The following is a 22462-nucleotide window of genomic DNA, read 5'->3' on the forward strand; positions in this document are numbered from 1 at the left end:
AGCTCACCAGCGTTTTAAACACAGGCTACAGTCATGAATTGCCCTCATTTTGTGAGTCAAGTGCTAACCAGTGATTCAGCCGAGTTTCTAAAGTATAGGGCTATGAGGGGTTAGAGCAGATTATTACTCACAGAGCACCTGCTTTCAGAATACACAGCCATTCACAAGAAAAGTCTTGAAAGGAGATTCTCATCACACACACACACACACACACACACACACACACACACACACACACACACACACACACACACACACACACACACACACACACACACACACACACACACACAGACACCTCAGCAATTCCAAAGACGTTCTGCCTCCCACAGCAACTGAACCCAGCCTGTATGTGCATTTCAGAGCCGCCCACAATGAAAAGCCTGTCAATGTATTATGCTCAAACAGGGTCTTGAACCTTTACAGCATGCCAGTAGAGTTCTGTGCCTCCGTTTCAAACAATGGATATTTATACACAATGAAAACAACAATTACTTTCCTCATTTTATTCAGTTCAGTCCTTTCAAATGCTGACACACATGGCCATTGCTTTGACAGTTCAACACTAAAACAAAGGCAGGCCCATTCTTTGTAGCAAGCTCTTAATCTCACGAGGTTGAGAAGCGATATAAGGATGAGGGGTGATGACGCCAGTGACATCTAAGGTGGCTGCGAGCCCCGGAGTCAGACCAGGGTGAGGAGGGTGAGAGAGCGAGGAGGAGTCGGAGGAGGGTCGGTGAATCACCAGCTCAGCCCCTTCATCCTCCACATGGACGGCAGGCACTGGCTGAGGTTTGAATGGGGGTGGACTGTGGTGCACGCAGTTAAGATAAAAGAGATAGATAGAGGTTGATAAATGAACAGACAGAGAGAGAGAGTGATAGAGAGAGACCAGTAGATAAATGGATAGAGAGAGAGATAGAAAAAGAGAGTGTAACACTGTGACTGCATATTGATGCCTCCCTGGGGCTATGACCACTGAGTCACTTTTCAACATCACTCATTAAAGATTCCCTGGTCGCTGCTTTAGCAGGGTCAAGACAAGAGGACGAGGCCGTAAGTAACCCTTTGAGGAGTGCCTCAAGTGTAATCACAAGTATATGATCAGTACCGGCTAAGTATGTGAATAGAATTACATTAATTGGCTGCACATTATAATGCAACGATGCAGGCCCAGGGTCTTTTTCAAGTCTCTGACAGTGTACAGTATGTATGCCTGTGCATTCAAAATGATTAAATTGGAAATAAAACTTTGTTTATCCCTGAAGCAGCAATTAATTTAGGGCTTGCTGCTTGAAAAGACTATATATAAATTCCCGAGTTGTCAGTGGGCATATGAATGTATATATTTACAAGAATATGTGATTAAGTTGGTTTGTGTGTATGTGTTCATGTGAGTGTGTTCGTGTGTGTGTGCTGTATTTGTGCCTGTGAGTGTGCATGTCTACTATGTGTTTGTGTGTGTGTGTGTGTGTGTGTGTGTGTGTGTGTGTGTGTGTGTGCGTGTGCATATAGCTATCAAGTGTATGTGCCATTCAGACAGATGACAGTGTACTCTGGTGGGCTGAGCTGGGTCAGCTGCCATGCTGACGGCTCTGATGACTCATGTGACACAGCCCCGAGTGTGGACACACACACACACACACACACACACACACACACACACACACACACACACACACACACACACACACACACACACACACACACACACACACACACACACACACACACACACACACTTATGAGAGCATAGGCACACCAGCAGCAGCAATCCCACAGCCACAGCACAGCAACAAAGCACACATCAGGGCTGCCACATCAGTAGAGTTCAATCATTAAAATATCATTCAGTGTTTGATCCCGTCACACGAAGGCAGCGGAGACGCCTGGCCTCAATTAACCAGGTCCACCTATGCAAATAGAGACTGATATCAAGGGGAGGGTATTTAGGTGGCTGCATGTAGATCTGAATATTAATTTAGCAACATATCCACTTGGCCACTCTTACTGCTCAGTTCCAGCGAGAGAAAGGACTGCCAACAATGTTTCTCAAAAGGACCTTTTTAATGACAACAATTATCATAAAGGCCATCATATCATCTCACTGTCTTGTCAACTCCACACTGGAACTCAACACTCCAGCCCTCACAGAATATTCTAGACCCCTCTCTGCATGATGTGATGTCACCTTCCACATTCTTTAATGACATCATCCTCCCAGTTTTTACCTATACAGTCTACAGTTCCTCCTAACAGTGTGATAACTATATTTCATCTTGCTGTGTTGTCTTAGAGGGATGGCGGATGGTGTGGTGGATGGTGTGGTGTGGAGGATTGATGGTGGTGTGGTGTGGTGGGTGTGTTGGGGGCAGCTCTAGCCTGGCCTGGGTGGAGCAGATGCGGTGTCCAGGAGGAGGGCAGGTTGCCCACACGCACAGGCACCGCGCGCCATACGGTTGAACAGGAGGCTGGCATTCGCCCAGCGTGCGCCATGTGAGAGAACGTGCGAGAGAGAGGAAGGCGGAGAGAGAGAGAGAAAGAGAGAGAGAGAGAGAGAGAGAGGGAAAGAAAGGAGAGAGATTGAGGGAGATAGGCAGTGAAAGAGGGAGAGAGTGAGAGAGAGAGAGAGAGAGAGAGAGGAGTAGAAAAGAGTAAGAGAAATTGAGGGAGATAGGCAGTGAGGGAGGGAGAGAGAGAGTGAGAGAGAAAGATGAGGTGGGAAAGTGAGAAGAACAATGAATAAAATAGAAAGAGTTCCATTAACATAAAGTACAGTAGGAATACATGTGAGCAATGGAGAGAGGAAGACTAAAGCAGAGAGAGGGAGAGAGAAAGGGAGACAGTGAGACGGAGGGTGTAGTATCACGCCTCAGAGAGACTGTGCTCTCCATGCTGTTGCGGCTGCGCTAGTTCAGAGGAGTGGAGTGGGAGCATGCTGCTCTCCATCTGAGCCCTGCTCCGCTGTGCCCCACGACTCCACTCACTCCCACAATACAGGCTGTTCTGGGTTCCTCCTGTTCACCTTTTGCCCTTAAGAACTCTGGTGGACTTTCTTTCCTGCCTGTCCCCCCCCCATTCCCCATCTCCAGAAGGGCCTGAAAACAGCAACACTCCCTGGATCCCTCTAGGAACACGTTCCCAGGGAAATATTTATGCTAATGCTAACACGCTCGCTTAAATTTCCTTTCACTCGGTTTTGACCTTGGTGAAGATGTACTGTAGGACCCTCTCTTTGCTCATAATAGCAAATGTACATTTTCTCTCCCATCTCCTCTCCCCTTCTCTTCTCCAACATTCTCTCTTTCTCGTTATTTTTTATCTTCAGACAACAGCACCATGCCTGTGTGTCTCAAGAAAAAGCATCAACAAAGAACGATCTTTTAATTGGCAAAAATATGACTAAAGAGGGAATTTTCATCACCATACAAAACGGCACACAGTTATCTGTGGCGCCCTACTAAGACTACCTAAAGAGCCTAGGCAAGGAACACGGCTCGCGCATCGGCTAGAGACAATCCCGACGGCTTACTCAATCCACTTCCCTTCTTTTCCCCCTGCCGCCTCAGCTTCCTCATCTCCAGCTTGACGCCCCCTCAAATCTCCTTCCTGCTGGAGTGCAAGTCCTGAGCGGCAAGCAGGATTCAGATACAGTGGTGTTCTGCACCACATGAAACTAATGAGTTGTACTGCTAATAAGAAGCAGAAATAAAATGACTGTCCACACACACACACACACACACACACACACACACACACACACACACACACACACACACACACACACACACACACACACAGTGGAATTACATAACCAGAACACAAAAAAATCCTTTCATGCAGTAATTTGTACTTCTCCTTTTGATTCTATATGGGACTTCTAGAACATTTTAGAACAAATTAAAGTTTTTCGTAAAAGTCTCAAAGGTTATAATGGATAATTTCATGACTGTGTGTGTGTGAATGGGTTTGTATTTCTGTGTGAGAGGGAGAGAGAAATGAAATATGAACGTTTATGGAGACAGTGTGAAGCAGATAGATTGTAAAACACCGCCACCACCATGTATCTACTGTAATCTGAACTAAGAAAGAAAACCTGTCAGAAATGGGCGGTGGTAGCGTAGTGGTTAGGGAGCTGGGCAATACTATGAAAAGTTGTGGGTTCAATTCCCAGCTCCCATCGTTGTGCCCTTGAGTAAGGCACTTAACACCAAGTTGCTATCCATCCCCACTCTCCTGACCTCTACCCTTCTGTGTTGGGCAGTGTCAGTGCACATTGAGACTTTGGGGCCGTTCAATGAAGGAGAGAGAGTTGGTTAGTAGGGTAGGGTATCCTTGAGAATCCCAGTAGGGTAACCTTTGATAATTTGTATGAAGTCTCTGTGTATAATACATTATGTATAAGGTATGATGATCACATCATGCAGTGGTGTTGTATGTATGGTAATGATCCTTTACTCTAAAACTAGAGCAACACTTCATGCATGTTGCATTCATGCATTGAAAACAGTGGCCGATGGCACACTTTTTTTCACTGTGGAATTTTAAACTACCGGTATTCTTCTGACACCACCTCTTAAAAGCTGTTGGAAAGATAAGTGCATACATGAATTTACAAGACTAATGTGTTGTATGACATACTCTATAATATGCAGCAGTCAAACATACTGTATAGAAACCTTTCCAATGATGATTATGAAGTTAACTACAGCAGGATATCTGTAAAAAAAAAATATTTAACACATCTATTTTAAATTACAATTACTGATACAAGTGCCAGATGTTTCATGCCAATATAAATAACAACCTCCCTCTAACTAATGCCACCCCGTTTCCAGGCATAAGCTTCCTGATATTGAAAAACAGACAATTACTTGTGTAAATGGATCAGGTGGCAATGAATCTATACATTGCCCATGTGGTACAACACTGACTCAGTGAGTAGTCTGCATAATTAATGTATCCTGAATTTGAGGTGTATCCCGTGAGATCCCCATCTGTAGCCACTGATGCTCTCTGCTAACATGAGCCGGTAACACTCAGCAGAGAAAATAAAACAATTAGTCTTTAATTGTAACTCAAGCAGGCAATTAGTAAACGTGGCACCTGGAGAGAAAGAGAGAGGCACACACAACACAATCAGAGAACCTTACAAAAAATGATTTAGTACCTGGTGGTGCACTTACACCTTGCACAAGATGGTGCCTAGCAGACACACTTCACCTTTCCCATATTCTCAGACTGCTACTGAGATACAATTAGCTCTTGCTAGACCCACAAGACAGAAGACTGAATTCTCCACAAGTATCGCTAAACAACAACTGCTGGCCACCATCTGAGTGTCCCTCCTCCACTCCCAGGCGTCAGAATGCAATGGCGTGGGAGCACGGCCTACACCTCCAATTAGCAGCAACTGATTCATGGCCACAGAATCAGTATTACAGATATGTAACGAGGTGGTTCAACGCGGGTCGTCACCACAGCCTGATGAAGCACATGGTGAGGGATGGGTGAGATGTAAAGAATGAGACGTGTCTCTGTCCAACGCCTTCAGAAGCGGAAATACAATCTACTGTATTGAATACTTAATTTAGTGACTTTTATATGGAGGCTATAAATTCATTTTCATTTATGACACCTCCCTTTAATAATTATAATGGGTAATGGCTCCATAAAACTGAACTGCCAGTACTTTTTCCATTATCTACAAACTACAAGTCTGTTGATTCACTGAGAGCTGCCCGAACTTTATCTCTCCCTGTTAGAGTGAAACTCTAAGCAACCCCTCAGAGACTGGGAGGGGAACAGTCCCTCTTACTCCACTGCCATGAGCTGGGCTGGCGGCAGGAAGTGGGGAATTTTGCCTCAGAGCAGATTTGTCTTGACAGCAGTTTACAAGAGTCCGTCAAGTAATGAGCTGTTCCACCTCACTTTAATGGTCCTGGATGGCTGGTTGGGCAGTGTAGGTTGTTCAGTAATCTATCACAGTTATGTAAGGCCTGCAGGGACTCAAGTCAGGATTCCACATGTGGTGCCGTGCCAGTGGACTGCAGTCACTGTAGTAGGTTGTGAGCTGGCAACAACAGGGCTGCCAACTTTTCAAAAAACCTTGGAGTGAGATTTGGTGGGGCCAACCAAAATTTTGCTGCGGAAAATTTTGTTTGGCTCATTCAGCATTATACCGTACAGTAAAAAAAATGTACATCAGTGGTTCTCGGGTGTAGGGACCAGGCATGGACGGATTATGAACTTTCGGGCCCCTGGGCCCAGATGTATTAAGGGATCCCCACTAATTGTCGCATATGTGGAAGGGGGGTTTGGGGGTACTCCCCCAGAATTGCGATTTCCTGTATTCTGGTGCATTTTGGGGATGGGCAATACTAAATTCAATCAGATTCATAGGCTACATCCTGATGTGTTGATATTGAGGCAATGATTTCATGCAAAGGCTTGGGCTTCAGGGGCCCCCTGACACCTTGGGCCCCTTAACCCGAGCAGTAATCCATCCCTGGGACCAGGGTCCCAGAGTTTTAACATTGGTAGGCAGCCTTCCATGGGCGTCGGAGGCATTCTGAAAGTGGGTGGGACATTTTAGCAGGGGTATGGGGGTCCTCCCCAGAAATTTTTGGACTAGATGCAATTTCCTGAATTCTGGTACATTTAACAGGTTATTTAGATACTTCTATATAACAAAATAAAGCCAGCCTACGAAATTAATAAAGAGGAAATCATGCATAATTTAAAAAATAACTCAATATATAGGCTACTTGGCTATTCAATAAGGTTTCCATTACAGCACCGCGGATGTTCAATGAACGCATAAAAAGGCGGATGGTTTGTTTGAAATCCCGACACTCTTTCAACTACATGGAACGTAATAGTGATCATCAAATAGCTCCCCAGATTTCAGTGCCCATCAGTCCCAACATTTAACAATATAATCAAACAGTCCAAAAGTAAATTAAATATCAAACTAAACCGAAAATGTCATGCTTTTGAAGGCCTACCAGTATGCCGCCCAAGAAACGCATGTCTCAAAATAAAACTCGCAGATAAGAAATAAAGGGCTGTCTCGAATACAATCCTGCCCCTAAAGGCCTGTACTTTGTCTTAAGACCCAGCCATAATTTGAGGATTTACAGTATCTAAGTAGACAAACTGGCTTCAGATATCCAACAGAGTGAATATGAGATTGTGCAGTCTTAGCTGTGGTTAGTGACGTGATGCTGTTAATGGGGAGTTTTACATAGGCTAGCGTAAAACCTATAGGTTATTATTTATTTGGCATACCTATAAGGCTTTTTTTTCCTTATCAAAAGTGAGGGGGATGACTGATCTCTTCAACACTGCGGGGATTTGGCTTGTCACTGTGTGTGTGACAGAAGAGGAATGGGAGAATCGTGTAACAAAAAAAAAAAAAGTTTATGAGCCGATTCTGGCAAAATAGAATCCAATGAAAAATGACAATGAAGCACTAAACAGATGCTGAAAACAAAAAATTTAAAGATGTTTGTATATTTTAACTTTAAATGCATTTATCAGGTGCACTTTCAAAATAAATTCAGAGGTCAATGGAAATATTTGTGCTATAATGACACAGGTGGAATAGATATGGTGATATTGGCAATAAGTTCACAACCACAAAACATATGGTACATTTCACAGTTCACAAATGTTAAAAAATGGGTGTACATTTCAGTCCATGAAATTATGCAGAAGTGGTCACCTGTGTTATTCAGTTTAAGATAATATATTGGTCATTGTAATTTTAAATATTCCTTTTCAGGATGGACCCATATCTGCATGATGTGAATGTTTGCATATGGCTTATGTCAGGCTTTCAAAATAAATTTTCATATTTTGCATTAATGTCACTAGAAAGCATGCCAATTTTATATTCATTTATCTGTGCTATAGGCTTAACCTGACAATATAAGAACCATGCTTTATATCCCTATGACAAATAGTTTAGATTAGAATAGATAATGGGTTTGCTGTTTATTGTGATATTAGGTTTGCCACGTGTTGTGTGAAGGGTTAGTGAGATATTAAACCGAGAGTAATGGGTGTGCACTGTGTGCAAAATGCAAATATGATTAGCCTAAATTGCACGCCGGTTCAATGATAATTTTCTCACGAACCATTTATCACAGCAACGCGGCGCTAATATCATTGGAAAGCTTAGATTCCGCTCGTTCACATGATGTGTGATATCATGTATAGGTTTAGTTTAGTTGAACCTCATCTGCCAGGTATTTGACCTACCAGGTTGACACTTCAGCGTGAAAAATACCAAAAGCATAGGCCTACCTGAAGCCGGGAAATGCGGGGAATGCGCCTGGGATGGCTTCTGAAGTAGCATCGCAAATGAGAGAAAATTTAGAAAATTCCACAGACAGGGGGTGCTCTTGAACCCTCTCACCGTCTCTGAAAGCATAACCGTGGCTCAACAGGTAGATCTATAGGCTAAACTCATTTTTCAGGCATCTGACCGACTGGGTTGACACTTCAGCGTGAGAAATCGTGGGTGTGGCGTGTGAGTGTGTGAAACTAATCAAATGCGTGTGTCTCACGGCCAATGCGTGAGAGTTGGCAGCTATGCAACAATACATTATGCTATAGAAATACAATGCATTACGCTAGTGAGGCCATTCAAGTGATCAAATGGCTAGCAACAATGTGAAAACCACAGCATTGCACATATCTAATGGACATCGAATAGGGGTGATTTTGTCCTTGATTAAAAAGTCAGATATAGGAATCTTCAGAGGTTAGTGAATTCACAAGCACAACAGAGATAACATCAGTGCAAAGCACAATTAAACCTTTCAGCTTTAAGTCTCCACAGACAATCTTCCATCAGCATCAAGGTCTATGGATATCGGCTTAGCCAGTGAGGGGATGTATCTAGCCAAACCCACACCAGTGACACAGGGTTGACACGGTCCTTGCCAGTCCAGGAGATGCTATATGCTATTGTTTGTGTGTGTGTGTGGGGGGGGGTACGATTTGGGCTTCTTACACAGCTCTGCTGCATCTCACCTCCCCCTCTCTCTTTGTGCCGGAAATAGACGCTCCCATCAGAAAGCAATACAAGAGGGGAAAAACTCCACCCAGCAGAGCAGAGATGCCCCCCCCGCTCCTTGCACTCCCTCCCCAAACCAGCAGAGAAACACAGCCACATCCCTGCCATCTGCAGTGAGAAGAGAAAGAAAAAAAAAACCAACCAACGCAATTTATAAACATGAGGGAAGGAAAAGCAAGTGAGACCCATTTCGGTTCTGAGGTTCAGTGGTACATTTGAGACTATAAACTAGAACACAGTGTCATTTGAAAAGATAACTGACATAAAGTATAAATAATGCTGAAATGAGATGAAGATGAAATCTTATGAATTTGTTGGCCAGAAAGGCTCGATGGTATGTGGAGCCTCCCAGCCTCTTCCCATTTCATAACCCATTCACCAGAGACCTGGCTGGCACACAAGGAAACTCTCAAAGGGGTTTTAAGCTGTAAATAATGCTTCTATGTGTTCTATATGGAATTGTGTAATCCATGATGTGTTTTACTGTACCTGTTGTCTATTGATGTCTATTGGCAGCAAACAAACAGTACGCTCCAGGCAATTCTCATTATCCTATCCGGGAGCCTTCGGGTGGGACTACGTCCAGGGTGATATTTAGAATACAGTTTTACCACAGTGGCTGTAAAATCGAACGAATTATGGATGTGCAAAATGTAAATAAGTTATTGCCCTCCTTTGAGAGTCAATCCAATAGTCTATTCACAATCCACAGAACAAGCCCATACAGATATTGATCTACTGTCCAGCCTTCAATACACTCCAACTGTGTAAATAACACAGTGTTCCAGACCTCACTAATAACCTGATAACCACAGACAGACCAAGCAGAGAGGGCCTCTATATTCTCCAGTGTCTGGGCGGATTAGTATCTAAAGAGTCAGGGACATTCTCCTGGTTTTCTTTTCTTCTTATCTCTCCCCTAACACATGCTAGGTCACCACTCCAACAGAGCCCTCTAGGGGTGAGAGGGGTGAAGAGGGTAGCAGAGAGGGATAGGGAGAGGGAGAGAGAGAGAGAGAGAAAGGAAGAGAAAGAGAGGAAGAGAATGGTCGCTGACGTATTGCACAGCAGCAAAGATCCATATGAGGTTGTGAAGGCCTGCTTTTGTAAATCACTGGAACAGGGCTGTGCGTAATTGCAAAGGGCAGTGTGATCTACTTGCATGCTCTCCAAAAGCCCCAGGAGAGAATTGAGGTGGGGGTGGCGGATAAGATAAAGGAGCGTGCTCAGGAACTGGAGAAAAGATAAAACCGCAGACTGCAGGGGTGGAGTGCTTAGATGATCACAATAATTAGAGATGCAGATGCAGAGACACAGCCCGCTCTCATATGCGGGGCTACCCTTACAAATGACCTTTCGCGAAGTCCCGCCCCCCTTAGTTACTGTTGCTAAGTCCGACAGCTCAGACCGGAGTTGACTAGAACTTCAATGGTAGCTGTAAGCCTGTCTGTAAAAGTTACAACCCAAGAGGCTCTTTTACAGAGCCACAGACCTTATTTAATTTAGAATCCGTTGAACAACTCCAGTATGCAATGGAGACACATGTATAAAAATGAATATCTAGGTTTGTTGGGTGACAAACTTAGACGGGGTTGCGAGTGGGACTCACTGATTTTAATAGCTAGCTGTACTAGATAGACTTGCATGCATATTACAAGAGCACCAGGTCATGTCATGTAAGGAACATGGTACTGCAAATAAACGGAAACATAGTCTACATTGCAGAGTGACTTCAACTTTATTAATTTATGGTGAATAAATTACAAGACGTGCATTTCCTCCATAACGCGGAAGCGATGCGGGCCATAGTTTTGCACAAATTGAAGCAGAATTACAAAATCACATGTGATGAAGTCTTGGATCTGTTATACACCTATTCTGATTCTGAAGGAGAATATCTGCCTTTTGGAGAATATGATCGATCGTCTATTGACTGATAGTCATGGTACGTCTGTGAATGGAGGTGCGTCTTTGCGACAGTGTCCACTAAGCATACCATGCTTATTTCGACCCTCTGCCCAACATACTTGTAGCTGGAGGTGCCAGTGGCAAGCAGAGGCGGACAGAGTACACAGCTTCATTACTTGAGTAAAGTACAGATACCCTTTGCTAAATTTTACTCAAGTACAAGTAAAAGTACAACAGTCAGATGTCTACTTAAGTAAAAGTACTGGAAGTACTTGTTTTAAAAGTACTTGAGTATCAAGAGTACAAGAGTAGCCTACATTTTCTAAATATTGCATTACTACTGCCACAGTGCTTACATTTATGTACAGAAACGTCCTACATGGAGTTATGAAAAATGTTAATGTTAATACCTTGGAGAATGTAAAAGGAATTGAAAGTAAAATCAAGTCATTTTCATATTTTACCATGTTGCCAGGGATGGGCAGTAGGCCTATTTATAATACATGCATTTAAAATACGTATTTAAAATACAAAATACTATTTTGTAATTGAAACACTTGAAGCGAAAACTATCTTTAACTTGTTCAGAAAATTGAAATAGTCTGGCGAGGTGGGGCCACAGGTTGACAAATCCCCGGGATGGACCTGCTGCGTCTTCATCCATTGTTTCGTCTATGGTTTCGTCTCTTATCTAAATCTGACCATGGAGTTGACTTTGGCGGAAAGCTGAAGGTGATTGCTGATAGGCTGTCCCAATCAGTGGCGCCTGCACTATCCATTCACGTTTGAGAGGGAAACAACAAATTGATGGTTTCCGAGATTTTTCTTTTTTCCTTTTTTTTTAGAAGAAGTAACGGGTACTCACGGTTATGGATAGAAATGTAGTGGAGTAAAGAGTACAATATTTTCCTCAAAAATGTACTTGAGTAAAGTCATGAGTACTCCCTAAAAATGATCCTCGAGTAAAGTACAGATCCCTCAAAATTGTACTCAAGTACTGTACTCAAGTAAATGTACTCCAGCTCTGGTGGCAAGTGATGATAGTGTCCGTAATGGACGTGGTATAGAAAGCAGGGGTTGTAAAAATTGGGCTCTGAAGAACTACAAAGTCACCCGCGATATGGAACTGATTTGACCAGGCTACTTTATTGTATAGTAGCATAGGGTTTGTGATTATAGTAATAGCTTACTATTGTTGGTTTACATGTGACTGTTTTCCTGTTCATTTGTTATGTTGGTGAAATGACAAAAAGAGAAAGTAAAACTGCTCAAATATGTTCAACATCTAGTATTTACTGAAATGTGCATAATTCACGGTGTTACCATCTAGTGACGTCATAATATGCAAATTAGATGAGTACATTTACCCCCTTCATAAACTTCTGTTCATACTCAATGATTTTCACATTTACAGTAGGACTTTATCTCTGACCACTTGTAAAGATATGGCCTTTTGAAATTTTGATGTAAAAATCCAATTTATTTTTTTTAAACCCTGGCGGCTAAAGGGTTAACTGTTTGGCTTAATCCATAGATGTTGTGGAGCACTGTTTCATTGTGGTTTGGTAAGGAATAACCCTTTGCTTAAAATAGGGGAGAGCTGGTAGGAGATAATTTAATCTAATTTAACAATTACAAAAAAAACATAATCAAGATTGAAAGCCACTATTCTGTGTATCGGTGTTGCGTTAATCCCACACATGTAGTTTGGCCGTCCTTTTTCCATTTACATCACTATACATCACTATACAATCCCATAAAACCGGAAAAAAATCACAGCTCCCAATGCATTTCTATTGAGCCGTAAGGTGAAGCTGTCAGACTTTTATCTACATGTGCGGAGCTACTAAGTATAAGTATAAGTATATATACTTTTTTGATCCCGTGAGGGAAATTTGGTCTCTGCATTTAACCCAATCGGTGAATTAGTGAAACACAAACAGCGAAGCACACACTAATCCCGATGCAGTGAGCTGCCTGCTACAATGGCGGCAGCTCGGGGAGCAGTGAGGGTTAGGTGCCTTGCTCAAGGGCACTTCAGCCGCAGCCCACTGGTCGGGGCTCGAACCGGCAACCCTCCGGTTACAAGTCCAGAGTGCTAACCAGTGGGCCACGGCTGCCCCTAGACTGCCATTGGCTCATCTGCATTCGATGGGTGGGGCTTGCGATAGGTCAATTGCCTTGCTGACAACGGAAAATCACCTGCTAACTGTCACGCTGTTGTGAAGAGAGACTCTATAATCTTGCTCCTGTGCCTTGTGTAATACTTATTTTATAGATTAAGATGTCCTGGATTACATTGGTTGAGCTTCACTGAGTTGCTCTAGGTGGACACATTGATGAAATGTAAATTACTGATGTTAGCACTGAGTGCAAGGCAACAATTTTAATGTCAGTTTTTTTCTTGAGCAAAAAAATGAATGTAAAGATGTACAGACGTTTAATTGATCGAGTTTCCTTTGTCTGCCTCACGACTCTGGGACCTTGATGTCAGCATGAGCAAGGTCATGGACGGGTCGCCATGACAACACCAGTCATACGGACACCGCGAGTCCAAGCGAGGAGAGACTAATCTAGGGATTCAGGCAGGAAAGGAAAATTCAATTTTCAGCTCGTTATCACCTAAGGGCTATGATTTCATTACCACAGCTGTTAAGGACTTCCTGGTGAAAATGCCTCTTCTTTCCCTGTCTCTCTCTCTGTCCCTCCCTCTCTCTCTTTCTCTGTGTGTGTGTGTGTGTGTGTTTGTGTGTGTGTGTGTGTGTGTGTGATGGACTCCCACACCGCCAGCAGTACCAGCAAAGGCCATGCATACCATCATACATAAGTCATACAGTAATGGAATCTCTTGTTCCATCTGTCACACAAATTAAGTGAACAAATTAGGTGGATTTGGTTTCTTCTGCAGAGTGGAGCGTCTCTGCTCCATGTCTATGCTATACATGAAGTATCTATAGTGAGCTACTAACAGTCAGCAGACTGCACCTTTCATTTACAGACTGTGGCAATGGTGGCTGCTGATACCTGCAGATCTTCCCATCTTTCCCATCAGATTTCTGTGATACAGTGCAATGTCTGAAGTGAAGAGTTTGTGGTCCTAAGCATCTTCTGATTATGACCAACAGGCTGAAGTGACTTTAGCTGAGATCATACTATCTGAGCCATCTGAGCCAACAGCAACAATAAGCTGAGAGACTTTTGGCTGCAAATGCCCCCCCTTATCCCTGCAAACCATTACCCCTGCTCTTGCATGTGAGTGAATCACCTGGGCTTTAAAATCATCTCACGGCAGAAGACAGTCACACTGTTTTTTATCTTGCTCCTTTCCATTAAGACACTTTTTCAAAGACAGATGGACAGTCATTGTTGATAGCATCATGCTCCTCCACCAACAACCACACTCAGCAGCACTAACTTCACTGATATAATCGCACACTCTGCTCTCTCTCTAACACCATAGTATGCCCTGACGTATTTATCAATTTGAGCAGAGAGGAAAAACTGAAAATCATTGGAGAGATGACGGCCCATTTGTCTCCATTGTGCAACATGTGGGGAAGAGGTTACAGACAGCTCCCAAGGCCAAAACACATCGATCACAGCGCAACACAGTGGGACAGGTGCAGAGGACAAGCACTCTCTTGAAGCAGGAAGCACTTCATAAAGCCGTGCATCACTACAGGCCAAAGACAATAGGATTGAGGATTAACCTTGAGATGGAAGATGGAAAACCTCACATAAAAAACTTACCCCCTTACAGTAGTGAGTCACTATAACAAGGAAATCAAGGAAATTATTGCATTTTGATAGAGGATGAGGTGAAAATAAGGTAAGGTGTTGAAAGGCAATTGTTACAGAGCTCTGCTCTCAATTAGGATACCGAAAAAAGCTGTGTGTCTCTCACTGTGGGCCAGATGTACTAACGCGTTTGCGCCCACTTCAGGCGTATTTGTTTCGCAACGTGCGTGTAAAATCATTGTGAGGTACATGTATGTACAAACAGGCCGCAATGATGTAAAAGCGCAAACTGCCTGTCGCGGGAGCTGAACATGGCTAATTGCGTTTTTCGTGTCATGCATATGCATTCATGGGAGGATCCAGGGGAAAGTGGGAGTTTAGCCAAAGTCCTTTTAGGCAAGTCCCTCCACTCGGCGGCCATATTGCAACGCTTTTTGGGCACTCATCGGGCATCCTCTTCGACAGAAATGCACGTGAGCAAGGCTTCACGACACCAATCTTGCTCCAGCTGCGAGTTCACAACACATGATTGGCACGATGTCTTCACATCACACCACATGATTGGCTCAATGTATTCACATGTCGACGGTTTGCCGAGGAAGGGGTGTGATATGTGTAGACAACGGCCATATTGGGGTTACAAACTAGCCCCATGCATTTCTATGGAGGATTTTTTGAGTGCTGTGTCTCCTCATTAGAAAGTCTCTGGTTTACCATAAAAAGATGGGAGGGGAAGCGTAAAGAGCGCTTAATTATGTATTCCGCGGTATGTACAAAGACTGCTCCTGAAAGCGCACGTCTATTCTGCGCCTAAATACTTCCACCTTGTAAAAGCAGGTGTTAATCCAAATTGCAGTTCAATGTGTCAATAAGAGAACCTTTCAAAGACAACAGAATCGCTATTTAGAGCACCAGTTTTGTAAGTATTTGTACTATCAAAAGCAACCTTAACTTTCGTTGGCCTTTTGAATGTCTTACTTTCACTTTCACGTCAATCACTTAAACTTTCCTACCTGCTAGATTTGACCAATTTTCCATAGCCTATACGTGCACAAGTACTTTGAGTAAAACTACTGATCTTCATTATCTCCCTGCTTGTTGACATCTTATCATGTATGGTATAATTTCATGATCGCTAAACGTTTGATTCTTTTTAATGTTGTCATCAGTTAACTTCATTCAACTACACTTGTATAGGCTCTGAATTCTTCCACACAGGGTAACAGAGGGGTCTGTGATGGGGCTCTGATTCCTGGTCTGGTTCTCTTGGGCAGATGGTGGTGGTGCATCCAAAACAAACACACACACAAACAAACAAAAAACAACACAGCGCAAGAACTGAAGTGTCAAGATTACATACTTGACCAAAAATGTTAATGCAATCAAGCAAATCTCAAGAGCCATTGAGCTATCTGAGAACTTCAATCAGCTGTGGGGAACTTGAAATCAGAAAACCAGTAAGTGATCATGTGATAACTTTTATTGCATGATCTCTGGCGGCCAATGCAGAATTAGTGTAGGTTCCCTTGTACTTACTGCAAGGTTTGCCACAAAATGTGCAGATATGGCATTGAACTCAATGCAACTCAACTCAACTCAACTCAATGCAACTCAATTCAACCTTATCAATATAGTGACAAATGAAATTGTATCAAAAGCCCAGAGCCTGAACAAGGTATGCTGCTGCAAGCCTGCAACCATGGTCTTCTGCTCAGTATGAAGCACTGTGACCAGCACTTGCCCAGGTGGAAGAGCAGACGAGGGACTTCCTGGTTCGTCTGACTCCTCCTTGCTGACTCATTTTAGCGTCCTTCAGCATGATTACTTCCAAAGGCATGGTAGCCTTCCTGCTAGCCTTGTATACTAGTCTTCACCACCGACATGTGAGTGAGTTGTACTGTATAATAATGTGCTTTGAATTCTCTTCAAATAACAAAGTGCTATAAAATGCACTCCATCTTCAGTGAAAGAGGAAGGCTGATACTCATACTCTACTCTTGGACTTGGCTGTGCTTCTGTAGTACTTCTGAGAGACTGTTTCCCCCTTTCCTCAAACATACTACTCACACAAGGAAAGAGAAATAAGACTATACATGTAGACACAACATGAGAAATGGTTGCTTGTTGTGTGTTTTGAAGCGTGTTTACAGCGACAGAGCTTGCAACCAGATTGCACCACCTATGGGCTCCCTCTCTGTGAAGCCTCAATGTCATTTCAACAGCATCAGTGCACATCCCATAATATCTCTCAATACTGAAAAGCATGTCAGACGAGGTTCACTCCATCTGCTCATAAATATAGCTGTGTGATTTAGCTTCAACATCTACGACAGCTGACCTGTTTAACCCATCTCTAGTATTCCAGCACCAATCACGAACAGTGTGACAAAAAGCCCAGCCTTTCACCGAGGGATCCTCCTTCATCTGCTTGTCTGTGTAATTCTGTGTGCCAGCAGTAGCAAGCCTAAATATACATAATTGGCCAGGCACTTGTTTGTTTTCATACATGAGTGATCAAACAGCAGCAAAAGAAGAGCTACAGGCCAGAGGGGACCAAGGCACCAAGTGTGCACACACAACCACACACACATACACACACACATGTGTGCATACAGTGACAAGTATACAAACATACTTTTACATACATATATCTTACAGAGTGATAATGCACTATATGGTGTGTGTGTGTGTGTGTGTGTGTGTGTGTGTGTGTGTGTGTGTGTGTGTGTGTGTGTGATGCAAGTGAAGTGCTGAGAGCTGGACCAACAGGCCTCTAAAGGCCAACCAAGGACAGCAGCCCACGGGTGAGGAGGGAGAGGGGGCTAATGTTACATAAAACACCCCGACATCCACACAATACCCATCACAGCCACACACACCCAAGGAACAACAGCAGAGATGCCAGAGTGACAGAGATGCCAGAGTGACAGAGAGAGAGAGAGAGAAAGACGGAGTGAGAGAGAGAGAGGGAGAGAGATACAAACACAGTGAGAAAGAGAGGGAGAGGGGAAGGAGAGATAAAGAGATTGGAAGAGAGGGGGTGGATGGACTTTTGGGTGGCCGACTCCCAAACCTTCATTCAACTGGACAGCTTAAAAGACAACACTCGTGTCAGCTGGTGAGAGCTGCCTTTGAGCTGACACACATTATCATGCAAGTGAAATGACACTTGCTTGGTTTAACAGACACAGTGTCAGGGTTGTGCACAATTCGAATTGCAATTCTGCTTCCTGTTTGCTACCTCAATTGAAATGCAAGTGAAATTCAAGAATTTAATTGGAATTTAAGAGCCAGTTTCAATTCAATTCTGGAATTTTGCACAAGCCTGGTGTGTGTGTGTGTGTGTGTGTGTGTGTGTGTGTGTGTGTGTGTGTGTGTGTGTGTGCTGGAAGGTAGTGAATTAGAGAGGAAGTTATGATACTTACGTCCGTGTCAGGACCCTTATCTGCTCCTGGGCAGGAGAAGGTGACAAATTCATGGCACCGCTTATGAACCACAAAACAGCACACTGTCAAGAAGAGAGAGAGAGAGAAGATTGATTTGTCATATGGTACCATGTATCATGTTTTCCACTGCTTACAGAAACAGAGGAGCAGATGAACATACCACACACTCATCTCGCTCATTCCTTCACACACACACAAAACACACACACACACACACACACAGAGACTTACACCCCCCACACACACACACACACACACCCCACACGCACACACACATAGACACATAGACACACACACACACACACACACAGACTTACACACCCACAGACATACACACACACACACACACACACACACACACACACACACACACACACACACACAGAGACAGAGAGAGAGAGATGCACACAGAGAGATGCACACACAGACACAGACACACACACATAAACACATTATATAAAAGTGTGTCGCCCAGAGTCTACTCTTACAGGAGAACAATTGATAGTTTGCGACAGGAGTCTGACAGGAGGCTCTCTCCTCACAGCACTCAACTGGTCACCTGACTGTCTGCGCCGATCCCCTTACTGTCCCATAACCCCCACACCACACACCTGACCTCACCATCACTGCAAGAAGAACAGTGTCGTCTGGCACTCACTTTCAGTTCAAACACACCTACTGTATTATATTTAAACCCTCTTTTCCCTGTTCACCATTGTTTTATCACTTGACCATCAGGGGAATGAGTTTTACAGTCATAGTTCTCTCACTGCAGAGTGGAAAAGGCATACAAGCTCCTGGATCGGTTAGTCTCGTCTAGTCTGTGAAAGGGGTCGTTCAGACGTGGCGGGTGCGTTGCGTGTCTGTTCCGTGGCTGCTGCGTTGCTTCCAACACACTCGCATGTCGTGTGAAAAATCTCTAGCATGCACACGTTTTTCAGTGCGGCTCAAGCCGCTCCTGACACGCGTGTGTCACGCAGGCAGTGTGCACGCTCTAACCTGTTACATGTAACATGGACGCTGGAATGAAAACGGACAGGTAACGCAGCTAACATGCTGCTGCCACATCGGCTGTCTGAATGACCCCAAAGAGTATCAGTCTGGTGAGAGAGTCTATGTAAATGTCCTGGGTATGTCTACACATGGTACACATGCCACATACTGTACAAGCATGTAAATATATATCCACACACAGCTCACACACGACACATGCAGTCAATTTTAATCCAATACACTTTTGCAAAATTCACCAAATTACTTTTCACAGTCCAGTGTTCATACACAGTCCTAGCTTGGTAAAAAGGAAAGAAATGATAATAGTTTTTTTTAAAATCCAGCCAATCAACTTATGGCTTCAGGAACATGTCAGATAGGGGTGTAACTGGTGAGCTCAAGCAAGAAGCTGTTGCCAGAATCATGGCCTCTACCTGTATGCCAAAAAGACAAAGAGGAAGTCCTTTGTACCTCATATTGCTTCTCTACATTATTGAGAATTTCTGCTACACATGAACCCTGGAACCATCTTGGAAAAGCTACTCCAATATTGACTTTGGTCTGTTGTTTTTCCTGTCAGTACAGACTGAGAATCCTGCATTCAAGTCAGACGATATTTGGAATCTTATCAGCAAAAAAACGAATCCCAGGCAGACCCAGTGCACTGTAAATGAACATTCAAGTGAGGCGTGCAGGTAGAAATCCCCCCCTGGTATCCCCATCAGGCTGCTGACACACACACCAGCCGGGGGAAGCGTCAGCAGCGACTGACATTCATCCTGTCAGCGTGTTACGTAACACTAATCCGAGGACAGTGCGCTGATGTGAAGGCAGTGATTAGGGTCTGGGGAGTCTTCCTGAGTTCTCACAGTCTCCTGCCAAAACTAAAGTAACTTCTGGTGAATATGGAATGCTGTTGTTTCAGTCAGTTTGACACGACACCTGCAAGTCCACTACAAAGCATGTAGTGTAGCGCAATTTGCTGATTTGGTGGATTGTTGCTTACTGACAAGCTGACAAGCAATAGAAAGACATCCACATGTTTACACACATACACACATATGCACCCCCCCCACATACACACACACTAACACACACACACTTGATATGGTGGTACTGAGGAGGGGTTGCATAAGGTGTGAGCATCTTCCCAGAGTGCAACACTTCTCATCATCATCATCCTTGGCTATTCCCCCTGCTTCCATCACTCCTGTCATAGTAGATGAGTGAGGCTGGAGGCGCGGGGACTGATATTACAGGATGGGCTGGCTGCTGCTCGCACTGCTCCCCGCCGCGTGACCTTTTCCTGTCTATCCCTCAGACACACTCATGCACTCGAGCAGTGGATTCATGAGTCTCTCTAACCATCACCACCCCAACCCCCCATGAATTGATATCACAGTGAGTCAGACGCTGTTTCCGTGCTCCTCCCTGCCTCTTGTTTTCATGCTATGACACAATCGATTTAATTTTTTTTATTTTTTAGGGGGGTGGGGGTGGGTTAAGGGGTGCAGTTGGAAGGATGGTCCCTCCATTGTTGCAGCACAGACAGCCAGCTGGGCACATGAAACGGTGTGGGTGTCCCTCAGAGGGGTGCATTCGATCCAGTGGGGGCTACCTGCTGCTTGGGCTACCTGGGCGCTGGGCGCTTTTAAAGGTGAGCGCAGACACACACTCACTCTTTGTCTGACCGCAGAGTGCTGCCTGCCTTGCTACCTTCATTTCATAGGGAAGCCGAGCGGTGAGCAGAGCGGAATCTTCCGGTTTTGCTGTCACAGACAATAACGTTTTCCGTCTCGCACAGAGCCCGTGTTGATGTTTTGACAGCTCAGACGAGGAAGGGAGAAAAGCCTCAGCGAAGAGGCGTTGAGAAGTTAAGAGGCGCTAGGGAGATTCCTGGAGTGATGATCTACTGTTTAACTCTACACATCATCACCTTGAATGTGATGAAATTACTTTCACATACTGAGGACTAGCTGAATAGTCATTTCCATTTTTTTCAACCTGAACACACACAAAGACCCACAGAATGAGAGAGAGAAATAAATAAAACATCAATTTGCTTAGCCTGTGGGAGAAAATATATGCAAATGTATGCTTTTTCAGTTTTCCGAGGCAATTCAGCTCCTTTCCAAAAAAAAAATGGCAAGAGAATGGCTGAGATAAGCTTTCGGAAGCCTACGATTAAATAAACATTAAACCTCAGCACATCCAACTCAGGTCTATGGGCATGTAAGCAGTCTCCTCCTGAGTTTGCTGGGAGGCAAAAGGCTAATGGCTGGGCCAGACTCACTTCTGAACCACACACAGCTCCATCCACTCCTCTCCTGCGTCACCTCATCACACCTCCCACACGCAACTCTCCATTTAGTCTGAGCCACAATAACATGGGCTCCCCTGTAAATATCATACACTGAAATATGTACTTTGGCTAGTTCATTATCATTACTGGAAATACCTACATACTTTGGGTTCTGCATACTGTACATAAAATCATTCACACTACTAGTCTCTGTCCTAGTGCTGTGTCAATAGATATCTGCATGCAACCCCATTACTGTAATGTTGTTTTCTGTTGTGTCATGTGTCTTTTGTTTGGAGCTACAGTAACACAATCTATTACCAGTGTGGATAGATAGATAGACAGATAGATATATACTAGATAGATAGATAGATAGATAGATACACTAGATACACACACACACACACACACACACACACACACACATGCATACATACATCCGTCATACATACATACATACAGATAGATAGATAGATAGATAGACAGATAGATAGATAGATATACTTCATACCAATAGGGAAATTGCAGTGTTCAAGTAGCCATTTAAGCATAGAAAGATAAAACAAGCTGTGTCTCTCTATGAAGGAGCAGCTGAAACAGACTTGGGCTTGTATTGTGTCCACTGGTATCAGTGGATCTGTGGGCTTAGAGCGTGTGACCAGCTGGTCTCTATCTCAGCACATGACACATGACAGGTGACACGCTGCCATCATCATCATCAGCAGCAGCAGCAGCAGCAGAGGGCAAGGGGCCGCACAACTGAACCCAGATCAGACCCACACAGTAGAGAGTGAGGGGGCCATGGTCAGGACAAGAGCATGGAGGCTGAGCTAAAGCCAGATCAACACAACAGATGCAGAATTAAAAGCCACCCATGAAATGAGAGAGTAGATGGAGGAAAGCACTGATGATCTGATAGAAAAAAAGAAGAAGTGCGGAAAGAGTAATGACCTGGAGGAAAAACGGGGTCAGGGGTGACAGAATGATGAT

At 43.9% G+C, this 22462-nt stretch overlaps 1 protein-coding gene across 4 annotated transcripts in view; it reads right to left on the bottom strand.

Annotated features, from left to right (window-relative positions):
• Nucleotides 1-22462, bottom strand: part of prkcab (protein kinase C, alpha, b) — a 115084-nt gene that overhangs the window by 58729 nt on the left and 33893 nt on the right. For all 4 annotated transcript variants that reach the window (XM_048245443.1, XM_048245441.1, XM_048245442.1 and 1 more), the window contains exon 3: nucleotides 18157-18239. In XM_048245443.1, coding sequence (XP_048101400.1) covers nucleotides 18157-18239 — 83 coding nt within the window. The remainder of the gene's footprint in view (nucleotides 1-18156; nucleotides 18240-22462) is intronic.

Source organism: Alosa alosa, chromosome 6, assembly GCF_017589495.1.
Source record: "Alosa alosa isolate M-15738 ecotype Scorff River chromosome 6, AALO_Geno_1.1, whole genome shotgun sequence".
Classification (NCBI taxonomy): domain Eukaryota; kingdom Metazoa; phylum Chordata; class Actinopteri; order Clupeiformes; family Clupeidae; genus Alosa; species Alosa alosa.